At 39.8% G+C, this 25,996-nt stretch overlaps 1 protein-coding gene across 8 annotated transcripts in view; it reads left to right on the forward strand.

Annotated features, from left to right (window-relative positions):
* LOC308219863 (2-aminomuconic semialdehyde dehydrogenase-like) overlaps positions 1–23,879 on the forward strand; it is a 70,274-nt gene extending 46,395 nt beyond the window's left edge. For 2 of the 8 annotated variants that reach the window (XM_080615394.1, XM_080615397.1), the window contains 12 exons: positions 33–101; positions 3,275–3,379; positions 5,143–5,233; positions 6,851–6,959; positions 7,612–7,712; positions 8,595–8,739; positions 18,091–18,238; positions 18,625–18,780; positions 20,393–20,542; positions 21,024–21,280; positions 21,574–21,735; positions 23,179–23,875. In XM_080615394.1, coding sequence (XP_080471520.1) covers positions 33–101; positions 3,275–3,379; positions 5,143–5,233; positions 6,851–6,959; positions 7,612–7,712; positions 8,595–8,739; positions 18,091–18,238; positions 18,625–18,780; positions 20,393–20,542; positions 21,024–21,280; positions 21,574–21,735; positions 23,179–23,631 — 1,946 coding nt within the window. In that variant the 3' untranslated portion in view covers positions 23,632–23,875. Of the gene's footprint in view, positions 1–32; positions 102–3,274; positions 3,380–5,142; positions 5,234–6,850; positions 6,960–7,611; positions 7,713–8,594; positions 8,740–9,786; positions 10,466–10,591; positions 10,735–13,691; positions 13,973–18,090; positions 18,239–18,624; positions 18,781–20,392; positions 20,543–21,023; positions 21,281–21,573; positions 21,736–23,178 lie in introns of those variants that run through there. The other 6 variants (XM_080615395.1, XM_080615396.1, XM_080615399.1 and 3 more) reach the window with 6 other exon arrangements.
* Positions 23,880–25,996: the final 2,117 nt, after the last annotated feature.

Here is a 25,996-nt window from a genome sequence, read left to right on the forward strand (position 1 = left end):
AATTCTAAAAGATCTTATCAATTTATTTGCAGATTCTTTCAAGCCACCACAGAGATCAGTGGATAAACCATTTAGGTTGTGTGTTGCTGATGTTTTTAAAGGTTGGTTGTTTTTAAATATTTTCACCAATATTTAATACAAGTGTTGAAAAATGCTTAAAAATAAGACTTAAAGTGGATCCTTTATGTGTATTGGTAGTCTTGAACAAGAATAGTGAGTTTTCAAGCACTGTTCTTTGTCAAATTTTAGATAGTACTGCTGAAGGAAAAACACACTGGAAAAGAATTTGAGGAAGAAAATCTGCATGACCAGCTAATTGGCTATGTAATGAGTTGATGGTTCTGTGAGATAGAATTTGGGAGTTTCTCTTTCCAAAACTGGTTCTTGTTGTCTACATGAGTGTTTCTCAAACTTTTTATGAGTGTGACTTCAGGCCTGTTTACCTTCTACTCCTGGATTTTAAGAAAGTTTGACTTGTTCATTTTATGTTCTTTGTTGTAGCTGTAAATAATGATAAATTCCTTCATTTTTGTATAAAAATTTGGGGGGTGAGGTGGAAGAAAAGTGTAGTGGTGGTGAGACTGCTATAACCAGCCAAGGATTTAATGAAAGGCAGGTAGCAGTTCTCTAGCACTAATAGAGAAATGGACAGCAAGTACCTACAACCAGTTCTTATTCTCATTGTCTGGATAAACCAGACTGCCTTGAGCCCTTAAGGTCTTAATGGCAAACTTGATATTTTTTTTCAGTTAAATACATTGACATTTACAGGTAACTTAGAAGAAATAGGGTTTGTAACACTCATCCCAGTTGAAACTTTCCATAGGTCCCTTGACAAATGTTGCAAACTAAATGACAGCGTGATTTGAAATGTCATAAAAAAATTGTTACTAAATATTATTATTGAATTCCATATTTTAAAATAAGCTGTACTTTATATATGGGGTGCTTATAGCAGAAGTACAAGCAAACCAAGATACTGATTGTAACTGGAAAAATCAGTTTTCTGCAGTTTTCATGTGAGTCTTTGAGAAAACACTAGATGCTGTACATGCCCTGTGTTGGCTGACTTAAGGTACTGATGCTATAACATTAAGTATTGAAACTTTGCATGAGAATTCACCCTAGTGTTTTAATACTAGTGTTGTCATCTAGGCAGTCACTGTAATTTTTTTAATTTTATTTTTATTTATTTTTTTATTTTGTGAGCTATGGGAAAGTGTGTTGAGATTATTGATTGAGATCTTTCAAAATATTCTCACAACTTTTTGTTGTAATAACCACTTCTGTGTTGAGCTAAGTTTCACAAAATGAGCAATTTTGATTAAATCTATTTTGATAAGGTATGCAAAAAATAATGGCTTTGGGAGAGACTCAATTTACATATACAGAGTTTTTCACTAAATGTGGCCTTTTAGGTGTTTTTTAGGCTATTTTTTTTTTTTTACTTATTTTGTGATTTCAAAACTTAATTAACTTGGATGCCACCAGAGGAAGTAGCTGCAGGTACATGAAGCAACAGTTGTTCTCAGCTCTGTTCCAGTGCCTGTGCATGCTGTCCATAGAAATGTGTAAAAAGTGAGAGTGCTGAGTGTACTGTTACGTAGTTTGGAAAACCCCTTTCTCTATTAAGGTTACCCACATACGTGATTCATCTACCTCAGCCTGAGTTTAGCTGTTGTCCTCCATAGCCCTCCTAATATTCTCTCCAGGCAAACTATATCCTGATGCAGGAGGTCCCTGTAATTCTCTTCAGTATCCACTTACCCTAGACAGCATAAGAGATTATGACTTGACCTGACATTTGAAAAGCTTTGTCCAGTGTCCAAATCCTGAGGACAAAGAACATGGCCTCACAGAACCTGAGTACCATGATACAAAGATATGAGGCCATTTATACGCCCTGATTCTGTCCCCCTCTGTCTGTTTTGTGCTTGCATTGATTTCATGGGGAGCTGAAGAAACTTGACAGTTTGCAAGAAGCAATCAGCATGGGAGAGAGGACAAAGCTTCAAACACCACACTAGTGTACTAAGCCAAAGCTGGTCATGTTCTGGGGAAAAGAAATGATTCTTGATTGTGGTTGGGAACCTGTTCATGGTTCTGGTTGCCTTCAAGTGCTTGCAGAGCCAGCTTCAGAGTTTTTTGTGTACCATATTGTATTGCTATTTATACCATAACTTGGGGATTCTTTTTCTAGCACGTATCTGCTTCTCCAGGTTTCTGTTCTATTGACGGCCAGTGTCATCTGTTAATTGACTGCAATCATTTCGGTTGTTAGAACGAAGGAAAATCAGTTTGCAGGCACTGATAGTATTTTTACAGCTAGATAAATGGAAGCATTCATCAATAATGGTGTTGAATGCAAAAGAGCAAGTTGGTAGTATGTGACCTGAAATCTTGAGCTTGCTCTTTTGAATTCAGCTTTAAATGAAGCTTTTAAAATAATGTGACCCACAAAATACTGAGATGCTTGCTTCTGCCTGATGTTCAGCAAAAGGTATATTTGATTTTTGTGTGGGTACTGAAAATGTCATTGTAGAATCACTTCAGAGGATTCTTTTTAAATACACCTGCAAACACATGTTAGGAAGATGAGGCATTTCTTAAGGTGTACATGCATAAACGTGCATGCGTAGAACATCTATTGAAAATAACTGACATCATTCAAATAATGAACAGAGTATTAGGACATTGAAGAAGAAAAACTTTGCAGCTCTTTTATTCAGAAATACTTAAGTCAAATACCATTATAATAGCTCCTCATATATAATAGGACTGAATCAATCTTTGGCTTCCCAGGAATAAAAGTAAATACGCAGACAGAACATGTTGGATTCTGACTCAGTTAAACAGTAAATGTCATAGGAATTTTCACCTGTATGCATGAAAATTTTTATGAAAGGTCTGTGGCATGCTTTTTATCTGTAATCGTAGTAAGAGTGTGCTGAATTAAATAAAATTGCTATACATTAAGTGGCTTAATCTAATATTGAAAAACTAGAAAATATTTCTTCATCTATCTACATTTGTTTAAAGAAGGATATTTCTCGCTTAGTTCTGAAAAACATGAGATCTAAAGGTTTTGAATTTAATCTTTCATTTTCATTATGATGCATAGCTGGCTAACTTGCAAATACAGAACACTGCTGGGGGGAAAAAACCCATCTTCATTATATTAAAAACTTACCTATGCATTACTGCAGGGCTAACTTGTGATGGGAAATTAACCTTATTACAGAGTGTTCTGAAATTATTACTGTGTTTATTACAGACCAAGGATCAGGATTTTGTGTGACTGGTAAAATAGAAGCAGGCTATATTCAGGTTGGAGAACGACTTCTGGCAATGCCTCCCAATGAAACTTGCACTGCAAAAGGTACAGTCTTCAGAAGTGTGTTTACTTTCAGGTCAATACTGGGCTAGAAGCAGTTACTGAAATGGTAACGGCCTGTCAAACTGATACTAACTGTCAAACATAAAATGTGAAAGCATAAAACGGATTTCTTTAGATGTGACTATGTCTGTATAAATGTGTCTATCAAGAGTATGTGAAATCTTGCATTATTATTTTTTACCTTTTTTTTTTTTCACTGCATCAAATATTCTTGATGTTACAGCCTCATGACTTTTGGCATTGCTTTATGAAGACCCTGTAGAAACGTCTGAGTTCCAGCAATGTCTATAAAAATATGCAGTTCAGGAATCATTAATATTCAGCTTTGCTGTGGAGCATTACTGCTGTTAGGAAGTGTGAAGATTTTGAAAAACCTTTAGAAATTAATCTTATGAATTAGATGTGGAAAAGCTTGAGCATTAAGTCTCTGCTGTTTGATGTTCATGAGATTTGTCACTGATCCTTTCATAATATGCAGACATTCAGGATATAATTGTCCTGAGAAACTACAAAAGAGTAGAAATTTGGATTTAAATTTCAATACATATGATTTCTAGAAAGAGGAATAGCTAAGTCAAGACATTAAATGTTTAGCTGCTTCCTAATTAAGCTTGCTGTCTTTATACTGCAGAGTTATTTTTATTTCATGTGCAAACAAAAAGACAAAATTATTATTTTCCTACATTGACCAATGAATAAAAAATTAAGTCCTCAAAGTAAATGAATAGGTTTCTGTATCTAACTATTTATCCTGAATTAAGCAGTGTGCAGGTTCGACTGTCCTGCTCAGTTCCAGAGCCAGCTTGTTCAGTGCTCATTTGGGAAGCTCTTCCTTGTGCCTGTTTTATACAGTTGTGTGCACATTATTCATGTGCACAGGAATGTTACAGTAATGCAGATAAATATCGGTATCAGACCACTGTAGCCATTCCTGTTTTGCGAGTGGAAGAAGTAGCATTGAAAAGATGTATTTTGTATCCCCTGCTTAAAAAACCAGTACTGAATGTAACTGAATGATGCTTTCTGGCATGTGGTTTTCGGAACAGGTTTGCAGATCAGTCTGTAGTAAAATAGAACTGATCCTATTAATATATGCAGGATTCATAAAAAGTGGGGTTTTTTAAGTTGCCTTCGTGGTGTCTACAAGAAACCTCAGAATGTTAGTTCAAGAGCATTTAGTTTTGTCCATACCCACCAGCCAGGTTGTCTTATAAACCAGGTTAAAATACATCAAAATCGGAACATAGTTACTTTTAAAGGTGCTTTTGAATAGACACGACGTTGTGAATGGTAGGCATCAGTTATGCTTTTTTTTATGAAAGAGTCAGCAAACCCACTTAAGGTAAATGAAAGTTGACACAGTACCATTAAAGTACATGAAAGATGCGGTCTAGGGTGTGCGTGTGCCTCAAAGGATGGGTGGGGCAGATATGGAGATATTTAGTACTGCAGCATTTTCGAGAGTGCGTCATTTGCACTCTGTGACAAGTGCCATGTCCCCTCCTCTGGCTTAAATAAAGCCATGTTGTTGTGCAGGGTGGGGTGAGAGAATAAGTGAGTCCTCACCAAGGGGAAATAAAGGCTTCCTCAGTCTTCTCAGTTAAAAAGCTTTTACTCTCAACCCATTCATACTGAAATTTGATGAGTAATGGTTGATGAAGCACAAATGGCCCAAATAGAGCTGTTTGTTTGTAGCTCAGAACCTAGGTACTTCACTGTGAGGTTCTGTTCTTACTCATTTCCAGGAATCACACTGCATGATGAACCAGTTGATTGGGCTGCAGCAGGAGATCACGTTACTCTCACTTTGACCGGCATGGATATCATCAAAATCAAGTGAGCAGAACTGGGTTTCAGTCTAAGTAACGGTTTGTTTTTAATGAAAAGCTGTATAACTATTACACTTAACAATCAGCGGTTTACTTGAAGAATGATGTGGCTACCAGGATATTTAAAACCAAAGTGATGCCTATCACCTGGCTTGTGTGTACAGACGTTGGAAACATCTGCTACATGTACAACGGCTACCTCAGAAGAATACTGTTAGTGTTCATACTTTGCCCTAGTGCTGACACTGGTAATCTTCGAAGTCTTGGTGACCTTAAGACTTGTCCTTGGACATTTTAATTGCTGAATTAAGTATGCTTGTTGCTAAATGAAACAAAAGATTTTTGAAGAGCTTGTTGAATCATAAACCATTCTAACAAAACATATCGATGACTGCTATTGCTTACCAATAAGTAAATCTGGACAAGTGGAATTGATGTAAACTATTTATTCAACACATTTAGCTGCTCGTAACATTTGTTTTGGTACATGTTTTGCCGCCTCATTTTTTGGGGATCACATTCAGTGAGACACAGCAAATCTCTTAGTGTCTGTTTCAGTCTATAGGTTTCATGCTAAGCATTAGCCTCAAGCTTTTAGGTAAGTGTCAGTTTTTGTTCAGGTTAGAAAGTTGGACCCATAATTCATTCCCCATTTTTACAATCCATTTGGACTTCAGAGGTTAAACTTTCAAGCTACTGTTCGAAAAAATCCTTGCATTGCTAGTTTTGCAAACTTACGCTCTGTGTTTAAAGGGAAAAATTTGGGCTTTTCTGTATTGCCATCTTGTAATGGGGTATGATTCTCTGTGGTAAATGGGGGGAGGAGGAGAAGTCTTGTTCTGCTTGTTGAATGAAGGCCTCGTTAGCTTGATGTCATTCATCTTTTGGAGATGTTAGATTTGTCAAGAACAGGTACAAAGTTTTACGTCTTCTTGATAGAGATGAAATTTGATTGCATCTGAAATTTGATACATTTAATTGTGCAGTTCATTCTCTTCAGTCATGTTTTTCTGGATGGGATTAATTTTCCTTTCACTTTAGATGGCTAAAACTAGCTACTGTGAAAAAGCTAAGTCTAGTCTACCTGACTTGTAAAGAGCAGCAGCTTTCCTGTGACTCCATGTAAAGTATTTTGAAAAAGCTGCTGAGAGATTAAGTTTTGAGAGTTCTGATCACAGTGTCTCTTTATCCACAAAATAATTGAGTTGTAGGCAGCAGAACTACAGCGTTGGGCACCCTGCAGTAATTTATGTTGTTGCTCTGGAACAATTCATCTCTGAATGAAAGTCTTAATTCTTCAAAGTACCTACGCACAGGAAACACTGACATTTTTAGAAACTGATTAGCAATGGACGTAATTGTTCACTGAACTAGACAGACCTCCTCATGCATACCCACAAAGAGTACCGTAGACATTGTCTAGGAATTAATTTCGTTATAGGCTTTAATATGGTATTCCTGATTGGTGGTTTGTTTTTGTGGTTTTTTTTTTCCACCCTTAGGTTATATTAAAGTGGTGTTGTCTTTGCTTTACTTGTCTTAAATGTTTGTCTTTTTCCACTGCAGTGATTAACATTTGTATGTCAAGATATATATCAGTTTATTTTGTTCACCTCTCTTGTAGTGTTGGCTGTGTATATTGTGATCCCAAGGAACCCATCAAAGTTTGCACTCGTTTCAGAGCTCGGGTTCTCATCTTCAATATTGAGGTTCCAATCACTAAAGGATTTCCTGTAAGTGTCTGTGAAAGTTCCTATGTTCATTACAGCTTGCTCAGGACTTTCTCTGTCCATGTTCAACTCCCCAAATATGGGAGGCATTTAGCATCCAGAAGCAGTTCCACCTGTCTGGATGAAACAGATTCTTCTGTGTTTTGAAGAGGATGTAAGGGGCTATTGTGGCTGCTTATGTATATTCTTAATGGCTTTTAATGCATAGCTTTGCCATTTCAGAGAACATGAGTTCCACCAGTCAGATTAGGCTGTCCTTTTGAAAGCTTACGCCTTGTAGGAGTATAATGATGAACTTAGTTGTAAGATACCTTTAAAATAAATAAAGTACCAGTTCATGCTGTGGTACTACACTGAAGTGGCAAAAGCAAAACACTTAAGAATGAACAATGTGTTTATGATGAATTAATAAATAATCTATAATAAAATATATATATATAAAATATATATATATATAAAATATAATCTAAATAAACTATACACATCACAAAGTTTAGGAACTAAAAACAATTACTGATCGTGGGGCAGAGATTCCTATGAGAGAAGTTTTATGAGCATTTTTTCAAAAAATGAGTCTTAAAAGAAGTTGAGGTTTTTAACACCTGGGATTTCTGATGATTGTAGGATGTTTAATAACAGAAAAAATTATTTTTAGGTACTTCTACACTATCAAACTGTGAGTGAACCTGCTACTATTAGAAGACTGTTGAGTGTCCTGCACAAAAGCACTGGTGAAGTGACAAAGAGTAAACCTAAGTAAGTATTTATTTTGAATAGTTAATAATTATTTAAGAAATGGGCTCTTTTGATTAGTGTATGTATTTACGCACTGAGCATATTCTATTATGAAACAATGATGTGTTTAAAGAATAGACTTTCATTGTTTTAGCTGGTTTCATGTTTAGATTACAGAGTGAAAAAACTCGTACCAAACATGATAAATGCAAAGCACCTGAGAGGTAAAATGACTTGCGCAAGGTCACTTGCAGAATTTGTAGTGAATCCTACATCACCAGCCCTATACTTAAAGAATTTTTTTGTTTGTTTGGCTGTTTGGTTGGGTTTTTTTTTTCTGCTTGATATAGTTCTGGAGAGGGGTTACTGTCTAAAATAAGCTCAACTAGACAGCGGGTAAGAGAAAATCAGATTTAGGGTATCTTCCCATACGAGTTAATCTATGGGAACTTCCTTCTAGTTATTCAAAGCTGTTTGGGTAGAAATGCTATCTGAGACACAGTGTTATCAGAATAATCCTTTTGCATTGCTGAAACTGCTGCTGAAAGGTAATGGAAATCAAAATCATTACTACAGAGCAAAGGATTGGCTTTTGATTTTGAAACAGGGCTTGATTTCCACTGGACGTGAAAAAAAAACATGTATTACATGAGGTAATTAACTTTAAAATGGTTTGCTAAATGTTGATGCCCTTCTCTAGAAACTTTTAAAGAAAACTTGGCTGTCTTTCTAAAAGGTATGCTCCAGGCAAATGAGTTTTCAGTCTGGTGGCTTTGGTTATACTTGAAATCAAGCTTGATCATAATACTTTTGGCTTTTTAATTTTTTTTTTCATTTATTTGCTGTTCTCTTTTTAATTCATGCATATATTTATAATAGAGTTTTCTTCTTATTTATCTGTAGGTTCTTGTCTAAAGGACAGAATGCTCTAATAGAACTACAGACTCAAAGACCTGTTGCCCTAGAGTTGTATAAAGATTTTAAAGAGCTTGGGAGGTTTATGTTACGCTACAGTGGTTCCACTATTGCTGCAGGAGTTGTCACAGAGGTATGGCATTTTTGTAGCAGACTTTCTGTTCTGTAAAAGAATGGTGTTAACTTTCATGTAACATTCAGTTTTTATGGTTAAGACCTGTTTTACACCCTTTGGTCTAAAAAGTGAATTTATTCTTCTTAAAAAGAGACAGTGCTTTAGCAAGATGTGAGGAAAACTTGCCACAGTTCTGTTCAATTTATTTGGAGCAAAAATGACTCAGTTTAAATTGTTGAATGTTGTGCATTTTCCCTCCTCTCTGGAGTTTAAAGCTAAGGTTTATTTAACCTTAACTATTTTAACATACATTAGTCTTTCCAAAGCCTGATTGTCTGTATAAATATACCTGAAGTAGTTTGTAAATAAGAAGTGTTGGTCAATTTACTGTGGCTAGTTTGGGTCCCAGATCTTTTCTGTTAGCATTAAAGACAGTTGTACATTTGAGTCTTCCTGATGCCTGTGTGAGAGGAAGCAAAGGCTGTGGGGCTAAATAGAAATGTTTTGCCTCCTATTAGGATCAAAAGATATGAATGTCCTCTATCACATTAACAAAATTTTCCTAGGATTTTTGGTTTAGAATATAACTTCTAATTCTAGGCCTGAGGGAGAGCAGTTTAGTCCGATTAACCTAGTTCTGGTACGGGGACTTAAAGATGAATCATTTAATGTCAAAAAATTGGGAAGAATTTCTGTCTTGTCCCTGTGTGCATAGGTATGCTGTGCTCTGGTCTTTATGGAGCTTTAATGCTCTTAATAATCTGCGTTGTCTTAAGTAGGATACAAAATTAGGGCTTTAATCTTGTACCCATTTTTCAGTAAGTTTAACTTGAAGTGAATGGGGTCTTATTTAGGTCTGTGATGCCCTGTGTCTGTAGAATGGGAGACTAAATTCTCAGCTGTTTGGGAATTACTATTTTATAAATCTTGTTCAAGAGAATTTTAGAACAAAAGGAATTATTTTTTGCACAGCTAACTAGATCATATGGAAAAAAGCTGCGATCATTTTACATTTGGTACTTCATTTTTCACCATATGGTTTTTTCCATCTGTTTGTATTTTTAGATTAAAGAGTGACAGTAGTGCGAGAACTTTCACTGTCCAACCAAAATGCATTCAGATGCTCAAACTTCTGTTTAAGAATCCAGTTACTTCAGTTGAAGGAACAAGTGCAATTAATTGGGGATAAGATGATGATGACAAAAGTAAGATTGTGTGAGACGTCTGATTGTGTGAGAGCCCTTCATCAGTCTCTCCCACTGCAGGACAAGATACCAACTGACAAGGAACTGCTAATGTTGCACTTCTCAATCTCAAGAATCTCATGTGTTTCTCCATGTAGAATTTGGCCCTCAGAAAGCTTGATGGAAAAATCTTAGAAAGTTGAATTAGAGAACAAGGTGATGAATCATCATGAAATAAACTCCTTACTTCCAGACATAAAATTGTTTACATATTTTCATTGATTTGCCTTTTTTTATTTTTTTCTGCACATTAATTCAGTAAAGTAACTTTATTGGTCTAATATATTTTTAGGTTTGATTTGAATGCATATTCTAGGGAAAAAAAAGAGTTGTTTACTTTAGTTTCAAGAGAAAGGCCGGTAGTATTATCTTGGGATTGTTTTCTCTGTCCCAAAATTTATTTAAAAAAACATAAGTTTTCTTTTGCTGTGTAGTGGAACCTGTGCCAACATTGGCTAATTTTATTTTTTAAACTGTAGGAATAATAAAATAACTTTGTCTGAGCATAATTCTTGGCTCCTTCATCTTTTGTTATTTAAACACTGCTAAATTGTGTTAAATTAGTCTTTAATTCCCATAACTTGGAAGTTTCAGAGTAAAGATGTTTTGTTCAACATCTTTGTCAGTGACAAGGACTGTGGGATTGAGTGTGCCCTCAGCAAGTTTGCCGATGACACCAAGCTGTGTGGTTTGGTTGATACACTGGAGGGAAGGAATGCCATCCAGAGGGACCTCGACATGCTTGTGAGGTGGGCTGATGCCAACATTATGAAGTTTAACCATAAGTTAAAGGACTGAAGTGCAAGGTCCTATACCTGGGTCAGGGCAATCCCAGGCACGGCTACAGGTTGGGCGGAGAAGAGATTCAGAGCAGCCCTGCAGAGAAGGACTTGGGGGTGTTGGTCGATGAAAAACTGAACATGAGCCAGTGTGCGCTTGCAGCCCAGAAAGCCAACCATATCCTGTGCTGCACCAAAAGGAGCGTTACCAGCAAGTTGAAGGAGGTGATCCTGCCCCTCTACTCTGCTCTCATCAGACCTCACTTGGAGTATTGTGTGCAGTTCTGGTGTCCTCAACATAAAAAGGACATGGAACTGTTGGAACAAGTCCAGAGGAGGGCCACGAGGATGATCAGGGGACTGGAGCACCTCCCGTATGGAGACAGGCTGAGAAAGTTGGGGCTGTTGAGCCTGGAGAAGAGAAGGCTGCGTGGAGACCTCATAGCAGCCTTCCAGTATCTGAAGGGGGCCTACAAGGATGCTGGGGAGGGACTCTTCGTTAGGGACTGTGGTGATAGGACAAGGGGTAATGGGTTAAACAGGGGAAGTTTAGATTGGATATAAGGAAGAAGTTCTTTACTGAGAGGGTGTTGAGGCACTGGAATGGGTTGCCCAGGGAACTTGTGAATGCTCCATCCCTGATGGTGTTCAAGTCCAGGTTGGACAGAGCCGTGGGTGACATGGTTTAGTGTGGAGTGTCCCTGCCCATGGCAGGGGGGCTGGAACTAGATGATCTTAAGGTCCTTTCCAACCTTAACTATTTTGTGATTCTATGAAACTGATGAGTTAAAATGTGAAACTGGCATGTGCCTCATCTTTCTGTAGAAACAACTTCAGTTTTTCCCATGTTATTCTGCACGTCTCTTTCATTCAGACTTGGTGCTCTTTTGAACAAAAGCTGGGAGTTTATTCTTGGGATGTATGCTCAAGCCAAATTGTTGTGCTTACTTGAGCCTGTAACTCCCTCTCACTTTTCAGTAAGAGGACAAGTGAAACCTCCTAGCTGAAAAAAGTCCTGCAGCTGCATCCAGCATAAGCTCAGGACAGACATGCTTTACTACAGCTCAGAAGACTTTTTTTCAGTAGGAAGTGTGAGAGGAGCTCAGGTATTTCAGAACCTGTACGCAGGTCCTCTTTGACCATAGTGGGGAAAGAGTGGTCGTTTCAGAGCATCAGTCACTGGGGTTGACTGAAGTAAAGCTGTGCCCTCTGTAGTGAAGAACACAAAAAGCCTATGATGGTTGTTTAGTTCAAAGTCACGTACAGTCTGTATCAACTCTTCCCACATGCCTGTTTTTGGTAGGTGACTGTTCTTGCACTTACATGTTTTAGCCCCAGTTCAGCAGATACCTGCACTTGATAATGCAGATAGATAAATTGTACTGTTGACTGCATGCACATTATAGAAGTATCAGTAATGCTTCATGTGGAAATGACTTTTGTAAAACATTACGAATCTGAAGTATCTGAAACTGTTATTGCCAATACTGAAGCTTATGAATTAACACTATTTGTTATGTCTTTCTATAATCAAGACATTGCATTTAAATACTTAACCAGTTTCAGCATGCCAGCTGTGAAGGTTCAGTGCACTTGTTGGATTCCAGAGATTGTGTACTTCCAAGCTCCTATGTTGAAATTGTTCCACCTGAACTTGCCTTAAAACCTTGAAAATGTTTAGGTTGCCTTAAACATCGGGGAACAGTGGAAGTGCTACAGGCAGAAGAAATACGTCTTCAGTTTGAAGACTTCAGTAAATTCCGTGCTGTTTGTGGATAAGGAAGTGTGATACAGAATGAACTTCTGATAACCCTTCCTACATTGGGTTTTGAGACTATTCTGTGACAAGCGAAAAGCTACTTCTTGCTTTCCTGGTTTGTAACTTTGGAGAGCTGGAGGTATTACCTGATCCAATTTCAGTATGACTGCACCACCTTTCAGCACTGATCTGAACTCTGCCCAGAGGCACCAGTTGGTTGATGCATAAATGATCTGTTGTGCAACAAAAATGTATCACTGTTGATCAGTCAAAATAATTTGCACACTGATCCACAAGGGATATGATGGCTTGACAGTGGGATGGGATGCAAGAACTTTATAAACTGACGATTGAGGTATTTGCAATCTCCTGGTGACGACACACCGCTGTCTAATATGGATGTAGAGTATCTCTGGAATGCAAGAAGTTGGCATGCAATCTTAGAGCAGTTTGATACTCTGAAGCATGCTCTGTTGGAGAAAAATCTCTTTTATACAGCTCTTACCAGGCAGGTTATTGGGAAGCTAAAGAAAAACCTAATTATACGTAACAGGCTTCTCTATAAGTGAGGTAATCTCCCCTGGAATATATGTGGAAGGAAAAGCAGTAAACCTGTTGTCTTGCTTCTTTTTTAAAAACTGGGTTTCTTGACAACATACAACAGAGTGTACCAGGAAGGACTGTTCTTCTCAACTCTTGAATTGAGGGGCCATTCAGCTGCTTGTATTGTTTGATGTTTGGGGATACTGGTGGAAAAAAGAGCGCTTCTTATGTTTAAAGTATTTTGGTTTGGCAGAAGCATTGTTTTTGCGGTTACGAGGAAAACTATTGATGATGACAAGCAGTGAACATGAGCCGCAGACGTGGTCGTCTACGTGGCTCTTCTCTGTCTCTGCTGGTGATAAGGAGCAGGTCTTTGGCTTGGTGTTTGAGTGTTGAATTATTTTGTATAGTTGAGGCAAAATGGCTTCAGACTGTAGCTTGAAGAACTGACGCAGGGAGAAATTTCCCTGTCGAATTATTCTTTTTCTCCCCTTCTTTAGTACTTCATTTCCTACAGACAGGAGCCGTTTCTAACAACTAAGCTGGTCCTGCCTCCCTGCTTCAACTCCTAGAAAAGAGCCGAGTGTCACAGAAACACTAATTTCCACCTCCCTCCCTTTCCTCTTTTCTGCTGTTATTGCCAGGGCTTTTTCCCCTCGTGAGTGAGTGGTGCAGGGAAAACGGAGAGAGGGGGAGGAGTTCAGACTTGCTGTGCAAATGCATACAGACCTACTAATCCAACCTGACACCTTGCAGAAAAAAATCACCGATTAAGCAAGCGGCTAATGATGGCTCACTCAAAGGATCTCTTGGTGCTGGAAAACTTTATAGGTGGCAAATTTGTTCCTTGTTCCTCCCACATAGACTCCTATAATCCGTCCACTGGAGATGTCTATTGCAGGGTGCCAGACAGTGGCAAAGAAGAGGTGAGTACTATCCAGATGTGCGAAGAACTGAAAATGCTAAATGCACATAACATTAACATTTTGAGTGGGAGACACTGAAGATGAGAGAACAAAAAAATGCTGGAGACTTAAATGCTTATGTAAGTTCTTGATTATATTGTAGCAGTGTTTAATTTATGGCTGCTGCAGCAGCAAATGCTGTTATTTTTCTTTTATTTTGCTCTTAGAAAGTTATGAGCTGAATCCCAGGCTGGTGTAAATCAACACAGCTTCAGTGAAGCTCCTTCAGCTCACACAGGAGATGGCTTGTACAAAAGTTAACAATAACACTTAGACAAGCCGTAAGTATAAACAATCTGTGTGAGAGAAAAGGGTTTATTGATCTCTTTTGTAAAATATCGTGGAGGCATCGTATACAGCTGTGTTCTTCCTTAGCGTCTTGATGATTTGCAGTGGTCATTTAACGGATTTTTGGCTTGCTGACTCTTCCCTGAAGATGGTAAACAGCTTCCAGATCTCTCTGGTTTTGGTATTAGCAGTTGGATATTAAGTGAGGTGATGAAGTGGCTGTGATGAGTGTATATTTCCTTATAACACAGCCTGTCCTCTACATCAATGTAATGTTTCCTAGCCATGTGCTAGGAATTGAATCCACAGTGGGATCAATGTTTCTTGGTACTTTATATACCTTCAGGTGTGGACAGGCAATGTGACATTCATCTGAGGACCTGCACTTTCATTGGTGCTACTTTATAAGGGACCTACAAGTGTGTCCAACATAGTGTTTCAGATTTACTGAAGAGAGAAACAAGTGGAAAAGCTTGGATAAGGCAAAGGGATTGGAAGATTTTGACAAGTATTTTCAAAACTTTTTTTTTTTTTAAACAAACTGCTACTGTGTGTAGCTGTTCCCTTCACTTGGATTTCAGTCCTGTTGATGTCTTTTGTCTTTGCTTCTCTCAGCAGAAAACTTTGCACTGTGATTTCAACTGGGTAAATATTTGCTAGATGGTGATGACCAAGGGTTAAAGAGTAACAGGCTGGATTTGCTAAAATACATTGGTGCAAGTTCATTCCAACCCTAATTATGCTTGAAGAGACTTCTCTTTGATCTGCAGGTGCAAATCTTCCTGTTCATTCATTTGCAAAATCATTAAAACTAGAGAGATGTGAGAATGCCAGAACAGCCTAGCAGAAGTAGGCTGCTGGCCAACCTGGAGATACGGTTCAAATATACTAAAGAGCAATGGCTCTTTCAGCTTTCTGAGTTAGTGGTGATGTGTAGCAGCAGCAACCTGGTTTAAACACCTGTAAAGCTACCAAATGCTTTACTCCTGTCTTTAGACAACTATACAAGAAGGTTGGGCTCTGCAGAGCTGGTATCCACTGGTGACTGATGGAATATGCTTCAGGGGAAAATGCAATCACGTGCTACATAGAGGGCATCTAGAGACAGCAAATTAATCATCTGGATCCAGGTTCAACAGAGAATTGAGATGCTGGTTTCTAGCAAGGCTTAATGTCCAGTTGAACTTTTTTCTTGGTTCATTTTGGTGAAATGTTAGAAGGCAGAACAGAGGCAGACAGCAAATCTGCTGCTGGCCCTGGAATTTAACACCAGTTCAGCTGCATTGGCCATTTCAGCCAGTTTCTGCCAAATCCACTAAATGTTTGGGGTTGTTTTTTTTCCAGGGGTTAATTTTCCCTGCAGCTACATGTGTTAGATTCCAAATAGCAGCACTGGAAGCAAGCTGAGCAGGTGCCCTGTGTCTCCAATGACAGGCTGTGAGGGCTAATTAGTCCTGGCAAGTATCTCCTTAAAAAAAAGAAGTCTCTTTAAAAAACCTTGCTCCTGTGCATGATCTCCTGGGAAAGCAAACATCAAGTCCTGAGGGCAGTGTGGGGTATTTCAGTATCAACCTTTTATGATAGGCCTGGGTTGTCTGTTTTGTGCAGAAGAGGAAAGCAGAAGTGTTTCAGACGCACAAGTTCAATAGGTGAATTCTTACATGTTTTCTTTGTGGTTTGACTTTCTCTGCTGCTTTTTGCTAGGCAAACTAAGTAACTGATTAACCTTTGTATGCTCTTTTCTTTCTTCTGTACCAATCTCCCTCCTTTTTTCCTCTTGCTTTTTTCTTTTTAAGACCAGTCTACTGCCACTTCATTCCTTCCTTTGCTAATTGTCTGCTGTCTGTGAAAATGCAACATCATCTTCCTTGTCCTAAACCCACTGGCTTAACAATGCAGATAGTCTTAACTTCTTATCAGCCCCCTCTAGAAGCACAAAAGGCCAGAGAGGACAGGGCAGATGAGAAGCAGCACCATAATGGCACCTAATGACAGGAGGGTGGAAGAACAACTTAATTAGTAAAGGTAGTGTGTGGTTTCACAACCTTTTCAGGGTGTACTGTGCCATCCACACCTGACTCATTCAAGAAGCTGCAGTTCCCGTTTCCCAGGCCTGCCTTGGCCCTGCTCCAGCCATTCAGTGGTTGACAGCCCACCGCTGGTCGGCACCTGAGCAGTAGGTTGTTCAACTACAGCTGAAAGAGCACAGTTCTGAGCTTGGCCAGTGATCTGTGTGACCTTGTGCGAATTGGTTTGTTTCCCACCTTGTCCTCCATACCGATGTCATTTCTGGCCCTCAGACTCTGTTCCTTATTTTTAGGGAGATCATAAGTTCTCATATGCATGGGGAGGAAGGGTTTTTCACCCACTTTTGTGCCCTTCTGGGTAAAACACCATTGGAGTGTCTGTTAGTTATTTTGGGGTGTTTTTTTGATAACACCCATCACAATGTGAAGGAATGAATTCGGAGCTCAGTTTTATGGAATTGGTGGAAAAGAGCCTTTAGTGACTACACAGGAACCAGCAACATGGCAAAATTAGGAGAGGTCAAAATGATCTGATTAATATTACATCAGCATCCTCCTAATTATTGATTTGGGAAGATTTCCAAAAGCTGAAGAAAATTAGGAGCAAAAATGACAGGTAAGCAGCTAAAACAGCTCTGGCTAAAAGCCCACCTTGATGCTTATATTAGACATTAGAAGCAATAAGAATTGATATATATGAAGCAAAAGCTGGGAAATAGGGTAGTTAATTAAAATATGGAAGGATGTTGGAACCATCTTTAGTAATCTGAGAGACTGGTAAACATAAAAAAGGAGCTGCTTATAAATCAATAGATGCAGGTAACTTCCATTTAAGAGCCCAGAGGAAATGACTGATGAGAGAGAAAGCTTTCTGGTGAATTTTAGTCCTGTGAAGCCTAGTCTGCTTCAGAAAAGTGCTGGTAATCTGCCACTATTCAGAGAGGTCAGGCTGAAGGACCATGCAACAGTTATGGACATCTTAGCCAAAATACTTAGGAGACTGATATGCATCTATATAGAGGCATATAATAATATTAATAATATCTGTAGACTTCATTAGGTATCTGATGAGGGAACTAACCCAACCCCTAGAGTTCAGAAAGGAACTGTTTGTTTTATTTATTTTTGTTTTGGTAAGGTTGTTAATGGGTTTCCAGCTGTGATCAGGTGAGATGGAAATATTCTGAGTGCTGTTCTGTAAGTATATTCTTAGTCTTTGCTTGAACCAGCCGTGGAGAAGGAATTGGAAATCAAAGGCTAGCAGGCCATACAGTTCGTTCCTTCCCCAGCCCCTTACTTTCAGCATTGCCTTTTGTGGCTGAAGCCTTGTGTTGCAAGAACAGTGGACATTTAGACCGAGGCTGCATTTGCTGTGGGAGATTCTTGCACTTTCCCCCATGAGAAACAGGATTCTGCATGGGTGTTTGGCCGGTGGCACTTGCCTGGTGATAACTGACTAATCTGGCATTTCCTCCAGGCCTGGAGGGTTCTCCACTAGTTGTTGGAATTTAAAGAAAAGCAAGAGTTACAGTGGCAGTTTCTTTTCTAGATGCTCTATGTCAGTAACGCTTCTTGAGTTATGGGATAGTATCCCAAGAAAGTGAAAATAGAGAAGCTATCAATAGTCATAACTCGGAAGAAATGCAGTCTTTCCAACAATGTGATCTGAATCATTAGCCTCCCACGTATGAATTCATCTGCTAATTGTTTGATTCTTTCTAAGGCCTTTCATTCGCATTCTCCATCCATCTTTTGCTTCTTTAGGTGGAAGCTGCTGTCAAAGCTGCCCAAGATGCCTTCCCAAATTGGTCCTCAAAAAGTCCATTGGAAAGATCTCAGATCCTGAACAAATTGGCAGACCTAATTGAACATGACCTGGAAGCTTTTGCAAAAGCAGAGTCAAAGGACCAGGGTAAAAATTTGAACTGTTGATCTCAAATATAATGTGTCTTGTTCGATACTGAAATGGAGGGTATGGTCCAAATTTCTAGTATGGTATGAACTGTCAGAGCAAACCGGAGTTGATGTGCATGAGCTTTTCAGAAGTCACTGATTTTGGATTCCTGGGCCATTCTTGCTTTTCAGGATTACTGACTTCGACTTCAGCTGTTGGATGTTTGGAATGCAGTACATCAGGGAAGCTGTTGTCATTGACTATGCTTGCATTGTGCCAGGGTTTACTTGGTCACAGGACAAAAGACATTTCCTAAAAACCATGCAAATGGGTTTTCAGGGCAGAGTTTAAAGCCCTGTTTATGCCCATGATAACACAGCAGTGTGTTTTTTTTATTGTTTCAGGAAAAACTATTACGTTTGCTAGAACAGTGGACATCCCTCGGGCAGTGTACAACTTCAGATTCTTTGCCTCTTCCATCCTTCACCATGTGACAGAGTGCACCGAGATGGCAACCATGGGCTGTGTGCATTACACCTCGAGGGCCCCTGTGGGAGTTGGTATGGTGCTCCTGAAATGCTGAAAAGCTTGGCAGAGTGTCTGCCTCAGCAGTGGGTCAACAAAGAAAGAGGATTTTTAAAGAGCATTTATTGTCTCTGGATTGTGTGCTAAGCACGACTAGTCTGCTAAGCATGAGCAACTTTGTGTAAAACCAATTTTTCTACTTCACGTTAAAAAGAATGCTTAGACGCCTCGAAAAGCACCTGGTTTAATCTGGTAGCTCTCAAAATCACTCGTGTTTTGTACCTGGGGCAGCAGGGAGTAAGTAGGTATTCCTGCTGTGGATCAGTGAGGCATTCAGAAGCAGTCAGGAGTTCAGAAGCTCCTGCAGGGAGAGCTTGATCCTCCTCACCTTTGGGGAAGCAGTAGTGGTTTACAACGTGACATTTCAGCCTGTCTCTGGAGTGCATACGTCGCTGAACCACTTTTATCTGGGGAACTGCTGAACTCGGCCACTAGATGCTGCTAATGCTTCAGAAATACATTGACTGTGCTGAGCTGACCAGTAATGCAGTGGTAATGATTCCATGCTCAGGTGTTTTATCTAAATCACAGAATAGTTTGGGTTGGAGGGGACCGTAAATATCATCTAGTTCCAACCCCCTGCCATGCACAGGGACACCTTTCACTAGACCAGGTTGTGCAAAGCCCTGTCCAACCTGGCCTTGAACGCTGCCAGAGTCAGGAGTTCCACAGCTTCTCTGGGCAACCTGTTCCAGTGCCACACCACCCTCACAGTAAAGATCTTCTTCCTAATACCTCATGTATATGAATGTTCCATATTCACACTTGAATTATTTAAAATATAAAATTGGCTAACCTGGAGAGGACCCATTTGTAAGTTTTCTTGATCAGTGGAGGACATAAGTACTGGTAGAATTTCTCTCACAAGGAAAAGTCACTCACTGTGTCTGCTCCATCAAATAACACCAAATCCTGTGGTGTTTGTGAACAGTCATACCTAGCAATTACAGATGTTTTTTCACGGTTTCCTATAAGTATGTAAGGTGGAAGTATTCTCAAAGGCAATTATTGAAAACATTCTGGTCGTTCAGCAATTTGTGGAAACAGTTTGTACACTGCTAAACTTTTGGAACTCTGAAGTTAGGTTAAAAATTATCAGGAAAATATGTGTTACATGTTATGCATGCCCTATTTAATATTAAAACTGGGAGGTAGGGGATAAAGGAGAGGCTCTCTAGAGCAATAGAAAGCAAGTGATATGAGCTAACACATTACGGTTACTTAACTTGCTGTTTGCTATCACAGAATGGTACTGCAGAGCAGCTGATGTAAAGTATTGTTATGGTTAACCTTGCATTAGTGTTCCTAGAAAACATCGAAAAACTTCCCATGAATGTGAAATTCTGCCCTGAAGCAGTAAAACCTACTCAGAGAGTTTGGCTGATGGACTTTAGGATCATTTGCACAAATATTTTGAAGTTATCTGCCTATGGGAAATGTTTCTAGCTGCAAATTTGTTGTACAATTGTCTGGAAATAAAAGCCATGGCCAAATGTGCTTCATAAATCTGAATTGGTTGAGGTCAGAGAAACAAGTTTTGTGTTCCAGGAAACTAAACTCCTGTCTTTCATGTTTTTCTCTTTGTAGCTGGTTTAATTAGTCCTTGGAATTTGCCACTATATTTGTTGACCTGGAAAATAGCTCCTGCCATTGCGTGTGGAAATACTGTGGTTGCCAAGCCAAGCGAGATGACGTCTGTCACAGCTTGGATGATGTGTAAGCTCTTGGAGAAAGCAGGTAAGTCCCGTAGCATGCTGGGGAGAGGGAATGGAGTTGAAATGCTTGTCTCTGCACCATTTTCTGGTTGCAGAAATCAAGAAATGCTCAAAGACTTTGGGAAAGACTGTTTGCTATAACCGAGTGTTGCACTGAAGAACAAAAAGCTCTCCCTGTCCTCATACAATTCCATCTCCCCACCCCAGTTATTGCCCATTTTTTTCCACTATCTTCTCATGAAAAATCTTCATGTTTTTCCTTTCCCCCTCCTACACTCCACTTAAGGGTGTCCTAAGTCTGTGGTGACAGCAGAGGAACCATGAAAGAATAAGAAAGTGAGAATCAGCTCTCGATGGCTGTTTCGTAGCTGTATTTGATGCACCATTAAGCAAAACTAGGAGAACAATTGCTTCTTCCCTTAATGACTTAAAACTGGATCTCTGATGATGGATATCAGGCAATCTTGACTGATCAGAGGAATTGGTGCCTTTCTTCCCACCAGGGGTACCTCACGGGGTGGTGAATGTGGTGTTTGGAACAGGTGCCAAGGCAGGAGAAGCCCTCGTCTGCCACCCCGATGTGCCTCTGATCTCTTTCACGGGGAGTACCCTGACTGCCCAGAGGATCACAGAGAAAAGTGCTCCACACTGCAAAAGGCTTTCGCTGGAACTGGGAGGCAAAAACCCTGCCATCATCTTCGATGATGCTGACTTAAGCCAATGCATCCCCACAACCCTGAAGTCCAGCTTTGCCAACCAGGTGCCTCCCACCTCTGTAGCATATAAACCCTCTCTGCAGCAGGTGGTGTGTGCGTATCTTTAAGTGTGTATCTTTAAGTGTGTGTGTGTGTGTGTGCACAAACCTTTGAATTGAACCCTGAACTGTTAGGGTGAAAAAAACTACTTTGCAGTGTTGGTGAATGTAGTTTGCACTCCTGAGGATGCAGGGAAACCAATGTCATTCTGGGATGTGACTTCTGGTACTCATCGATAGTACAATATAATATGAACTAATATTGTTGATTTTCTTGTTTGTTTATTTCTTTTTGGTAGGGTGAGATCTGTCTCTGCACTTCCAGGATCTTTGTTCAGAGAGGCATATACAGTGAGTTTCTGAAGAGGTTTGTGGCAGAGGCGAGGAAGTGGAAGGTTGGGAACCCCTCAGATCCTACAGTCAGCGTGGGAGCACTAATAAGTAAAGAACACCTAGAAAAGGTGATGATGTTACGTTCAGCTTGTGATCTTACCTCATTTTCTAGAGGGTTACAAAAGGTGATTTCAGAGGTATATGGGAAGGACCATGTTCTCTCCAAGGTTAGCTATCAGGGATGATGATTCAAAGCCATTCAAGGGTACATTTCTGATAGGGTTTCTGTTGCCTGTGGCCTGGGATCATGTGATTACTTTGGAAAAATCAATTCTATAGGGAAAATAATTTAAAATGACAAGAAAATATTTCTTCCTGTTTTAATGAAATAATTCAAAATGGTTAATTCTAAATCTGGAATTAATAGTAACCAATCTCAGAGCTCAGCAATATTTTCATGGATTTTAATATTGCATTTGCTAAGATCACTTACATGCCTAGTAAGTTGGTTACCCAGGTAAAAGTCAATTTTCTATCACTGACAAATTCTGGGCAGTACAATACACAGTTTGCCAGAACAGGTTTCAGTAATTTGGAATCACATATGTGTGGAGGGCAGCTGAAGATGGTGCACAGTTAGACATAGTCTATTTTAGTGGCTTATATGAAATTAATTTTTATGGTGTCAGACAGTGTTCAGGAGAGCAGATGCTCATATCCCAAAGCTATCTGACACCATCAGCATAAGCAAGAAGCAGACTGAAAACCGCAGAGTGAGAGAGAAAGCTAGACCTTCGTCATGCTTCCTGATGCCTCAGCAGGTTCTCCAGGCCTGTTCTGAAGCAGAGTGGTAGAAACACCCACTTCCCCAGGTCCTCGGTCTGTGGCACCACAGAGGACTTCCGAGTCTAACCTACCAAGGTGGTTAAAAGGCAAAAAAGACGCCCTGTGGTATCTCTGTGGTGTTTCTATAGGGAGAGAAACCAGGCAATGATTTCAGAACAGCAGAAGCAGATCAACAGCATGTGGTGTGTTCAAGGTAGCATACAATAGCAGCAGCCATGGAAACAGCTTTAATTATTTATTAGTGAGATTTTCTATAGCGTTTGTGACTTCATCATCCTACTGGCATGTAAACATTTAACAGGTCTGCCTGTGAGGTAGGAAAATATTACTGATCCCTTGGAGTAGATGCATGAACTGTGATATGGAATACATAGCAAACTGCCCAAGCTCCTGCAAGAAGGGAGGGAGGCGCTGGGACCACTTATGTTTACACCAGGGGTCCTACCCTTCTGAAAATACTTAGCTAGAAGGGCTAGCACTGTTTTCTGCTAGGTTAGTGTTTGGGGAGGGAGAGCAATTGTTTTACAGCAAGAAATATCCAGCTTTACTTTTCCAGCCACATAACAACAAAAGCTAGGGAATGACCCTCTTGTTTAGAGGAAAGTAAAGGCAACATGATCCAGCTGGAGATATTCAGAGGCTCCTGTTGTTCTCTCTGGACTGAAGAGCTGGACCCTTAGGGTTCGGTGTCCTTTAGCAATGATGTTTTCCTGCTGCTTTCACAGGTGAGAAGCTATGTGAAGAGAGCCCAGGCTGAAGGAGCCAGAGTGCTCTGTGGAGAGGGAGTGGATTCCTTAGATCTCCCAGCTGGCAACGAGAAAGGCTATTTCATGTTGCCCACAGTTATTGCTGAAGTGCAGGATGAATCTTGCTGCATGCAAGAAGAGATCTTTGGTCCTGTGACATGTGTGGTACCATTTGATACAGAAGAAGAAGTAATCAAAAGGGCCAACAGTGTGAAATATGGCTTGGCAGCCACTGTGTGGTCCAGCAATGTGGGACGCGTTCATCGAGTGGCACGAAGACTACAGTCTGGATTGGTGTGGACCAATTGCTGGCTTATTAGAGATCTGAACTTGCCATTTGGTGGGATGAAAGCCTCAGGCATAGGAAGGGAGGGAGCAAAGGATTCCTACGAGTTCTTCACTGAGGTCAAAACCATCACAATAAAGCACTGACATATGTCAATGAAAGTATTTTAGCGTAAAATAAATTATAGTAATTTGTGTAACCAAAAATGGCTTTCTAGAACACAGGCTGCTATTGTGGCCATCTTTTTCTTGAACTTTGGGCAAGTAATATCTGTAACAGCTGGAAAAAGTCATCCCAAATGCTAATGTTAAATGCAGCCTTTCATGTTGGATGCGAAGTTCAGCACGGACTCCACAATCAATCCATCCCAAAACAGACATCTTGCTTATCTTACCTATCCTAAAGCTTTTTGAATATTCTTGTCTCAAACATCTCTTCCTCTAAGGGAGATGGAGAAAGGATGGCATATAACTGTACCTATGGTTTGTGAATTGCCTAGAGGGACAAAGTGGCAAGCACAGTGTGAGGCTGATACTGTAATGGGAGTCAGCCAGTTTCCACTATAAACAGTATGGTCCATGTACCAATCCATGTTGCACTTCATTGGTATCAGACAAGGAATAATGCAACAGCACACTAAAGGCCTGAGATGGTACCTTTAATCTACTAAGTGGTATCAAACCATGAGGTTGTGAAAGTCTCATGATACACAAGCATTTTAATTATAACCTCCGTTATGGTATGCAGCTGAATCATCCAAAGACTTGTTCTCTAACTATTTTGAAATTGAAATTACAGCCTAAGCCTCAGCAACTGTGTTTTTCACATCCCTGCACAAAGATTTGGCTACATCCCAGACAGTGTCATTCTTCATTAATGAAGACTGAAAGTGACTCCCAAGAGAACTAACTGTTGGGAAATGTTTGTCACCAAAATGTAAAACACTGGCAACTTTTCTTCATTCATTTGGTCTAGTGGAAGGTGTTCCTGCCCATGGCAGGGAATTGGAGCTCAATGATCTGTAAGGTCCAACCCAAACCGGTCTGTGATTCTATGATTTGCAGAGCTTTTTTTTAATTTTACTAATAATAACAATTAAAAAATCAGGTGTCTCACAAACTCATTCTCATTCCACAAAAGGAGAAATAAAGTTGGATGCACACCACCCACCACCATGAGATGGCTACATTGCCATTGAATTTTTTACAGCAGCCCTTCGTGATTTGTTTTTTGAGTTTTGAGCTGAATATCACAGTTTCATAAATGCCTGTATTTTGAGAATAGCTAATGAGTCATTGGAATATTTTGACAGGGCTGTTGGGGGGGTGGGGAGGGGAAGGCACCTCCTGAAATACAAAAACAGCTGATGAAAAACAAATAGTGATGAGATGTGAAAGACTGAATTGCTGTGCTGCAGAGCACAACAATGACAACAGGAGTTTTGGGGTTAGTAGAAAATGTAATCTTATTTTTCGTAAGATTTATAACACACTGGGACCTTGGTCATCAGATGGATTTGGCACAAATACCCCCGGATGGAGGTGACTTAAGGAAATACGTAAAAATGACAGGCTCGCTGAATTGATGTATTCTGAAGAAGCGCAAATATTTTGCATTTTAAAACTCTGCCTTAAGTGTAGTCATGACCATATGGTGGCAGCAGAACACCTGCTTTTGTGTTTTTAATCACCCAGTCAAACGTTTTGCTGGGAGCTCTATCAGTGCATGTTTCATTCTGCCAGTTTATTTTTTGGTGTGTTGTTTTTTTGTTGTTTTTTTTTTTTTTTTTTTTTTTTTTTTTTTTTAACAAATCCTGTTTGGAAGAGCAAAAGAACCCAAAAGCTGTGAAACACTTCATTAGTTTGGGGGCAGGCGTTTTCAGCAACAACAGATGGGATGTTACATGATTAGTAGATTTGGATGGATTCCTTCCCCCACCTGGTTCTGGTCTAGGTTCAATTTTAACGAGCTGAATTTTCTTTCAGGCGGTGATTTTGACCCTGCATTAGAGGCAATGGGAGATTTCTGTATATATTTCATGTACAGGATACAAAGGCCTGTGTGTCATCTGTGTGTTTGTGTTTACAGCCCCAGACATCTGAAGTATTCTATAGAGATGGTGGGGAGGGGACAGAGCTCTGCAGGACCCGAGGTGAGGGGTATGGAGGTGGCAGCGCTATGTCCAGCATGGCTCTGAGGATTTCTTAGAGGTGAACTCCTGGGGTGCCCCATTCCATTGTCGCTGTGTCCAGCACCTCAGAGCGATAAGGGAGATCTGCTGGTGCTAATGATGATGCTTACTTTTGAGCAGTAAGGAGAGCCTGTGCGAAGATACAAAATAATGTTCCTTTCTGCTTTTTCTGTCTGTAATGCATTCCTTCCTTCTCCAGTTAAGGTGCAGTTCAAGTGCCTTGCTTATTCTACTATTGCCCTTTAGATGAGTAGCAGCAACTCACATATGTATATATGCACATGAGTGGCTGGATAGGTGTTACCTGGTGATGAGATTTC

Source organism: Psittacula echo, assembly GCF_963264785.1.
Source record: "Psittacula echo genome assembly, chromosome: 4".
NCBI classification, from domain to species: domain Eukaryota; kingdom Metazoa; phylum Chordata; class Aves; order Psittaciformes; family Psittacidae; genus Psittacula; species Psittacula echo.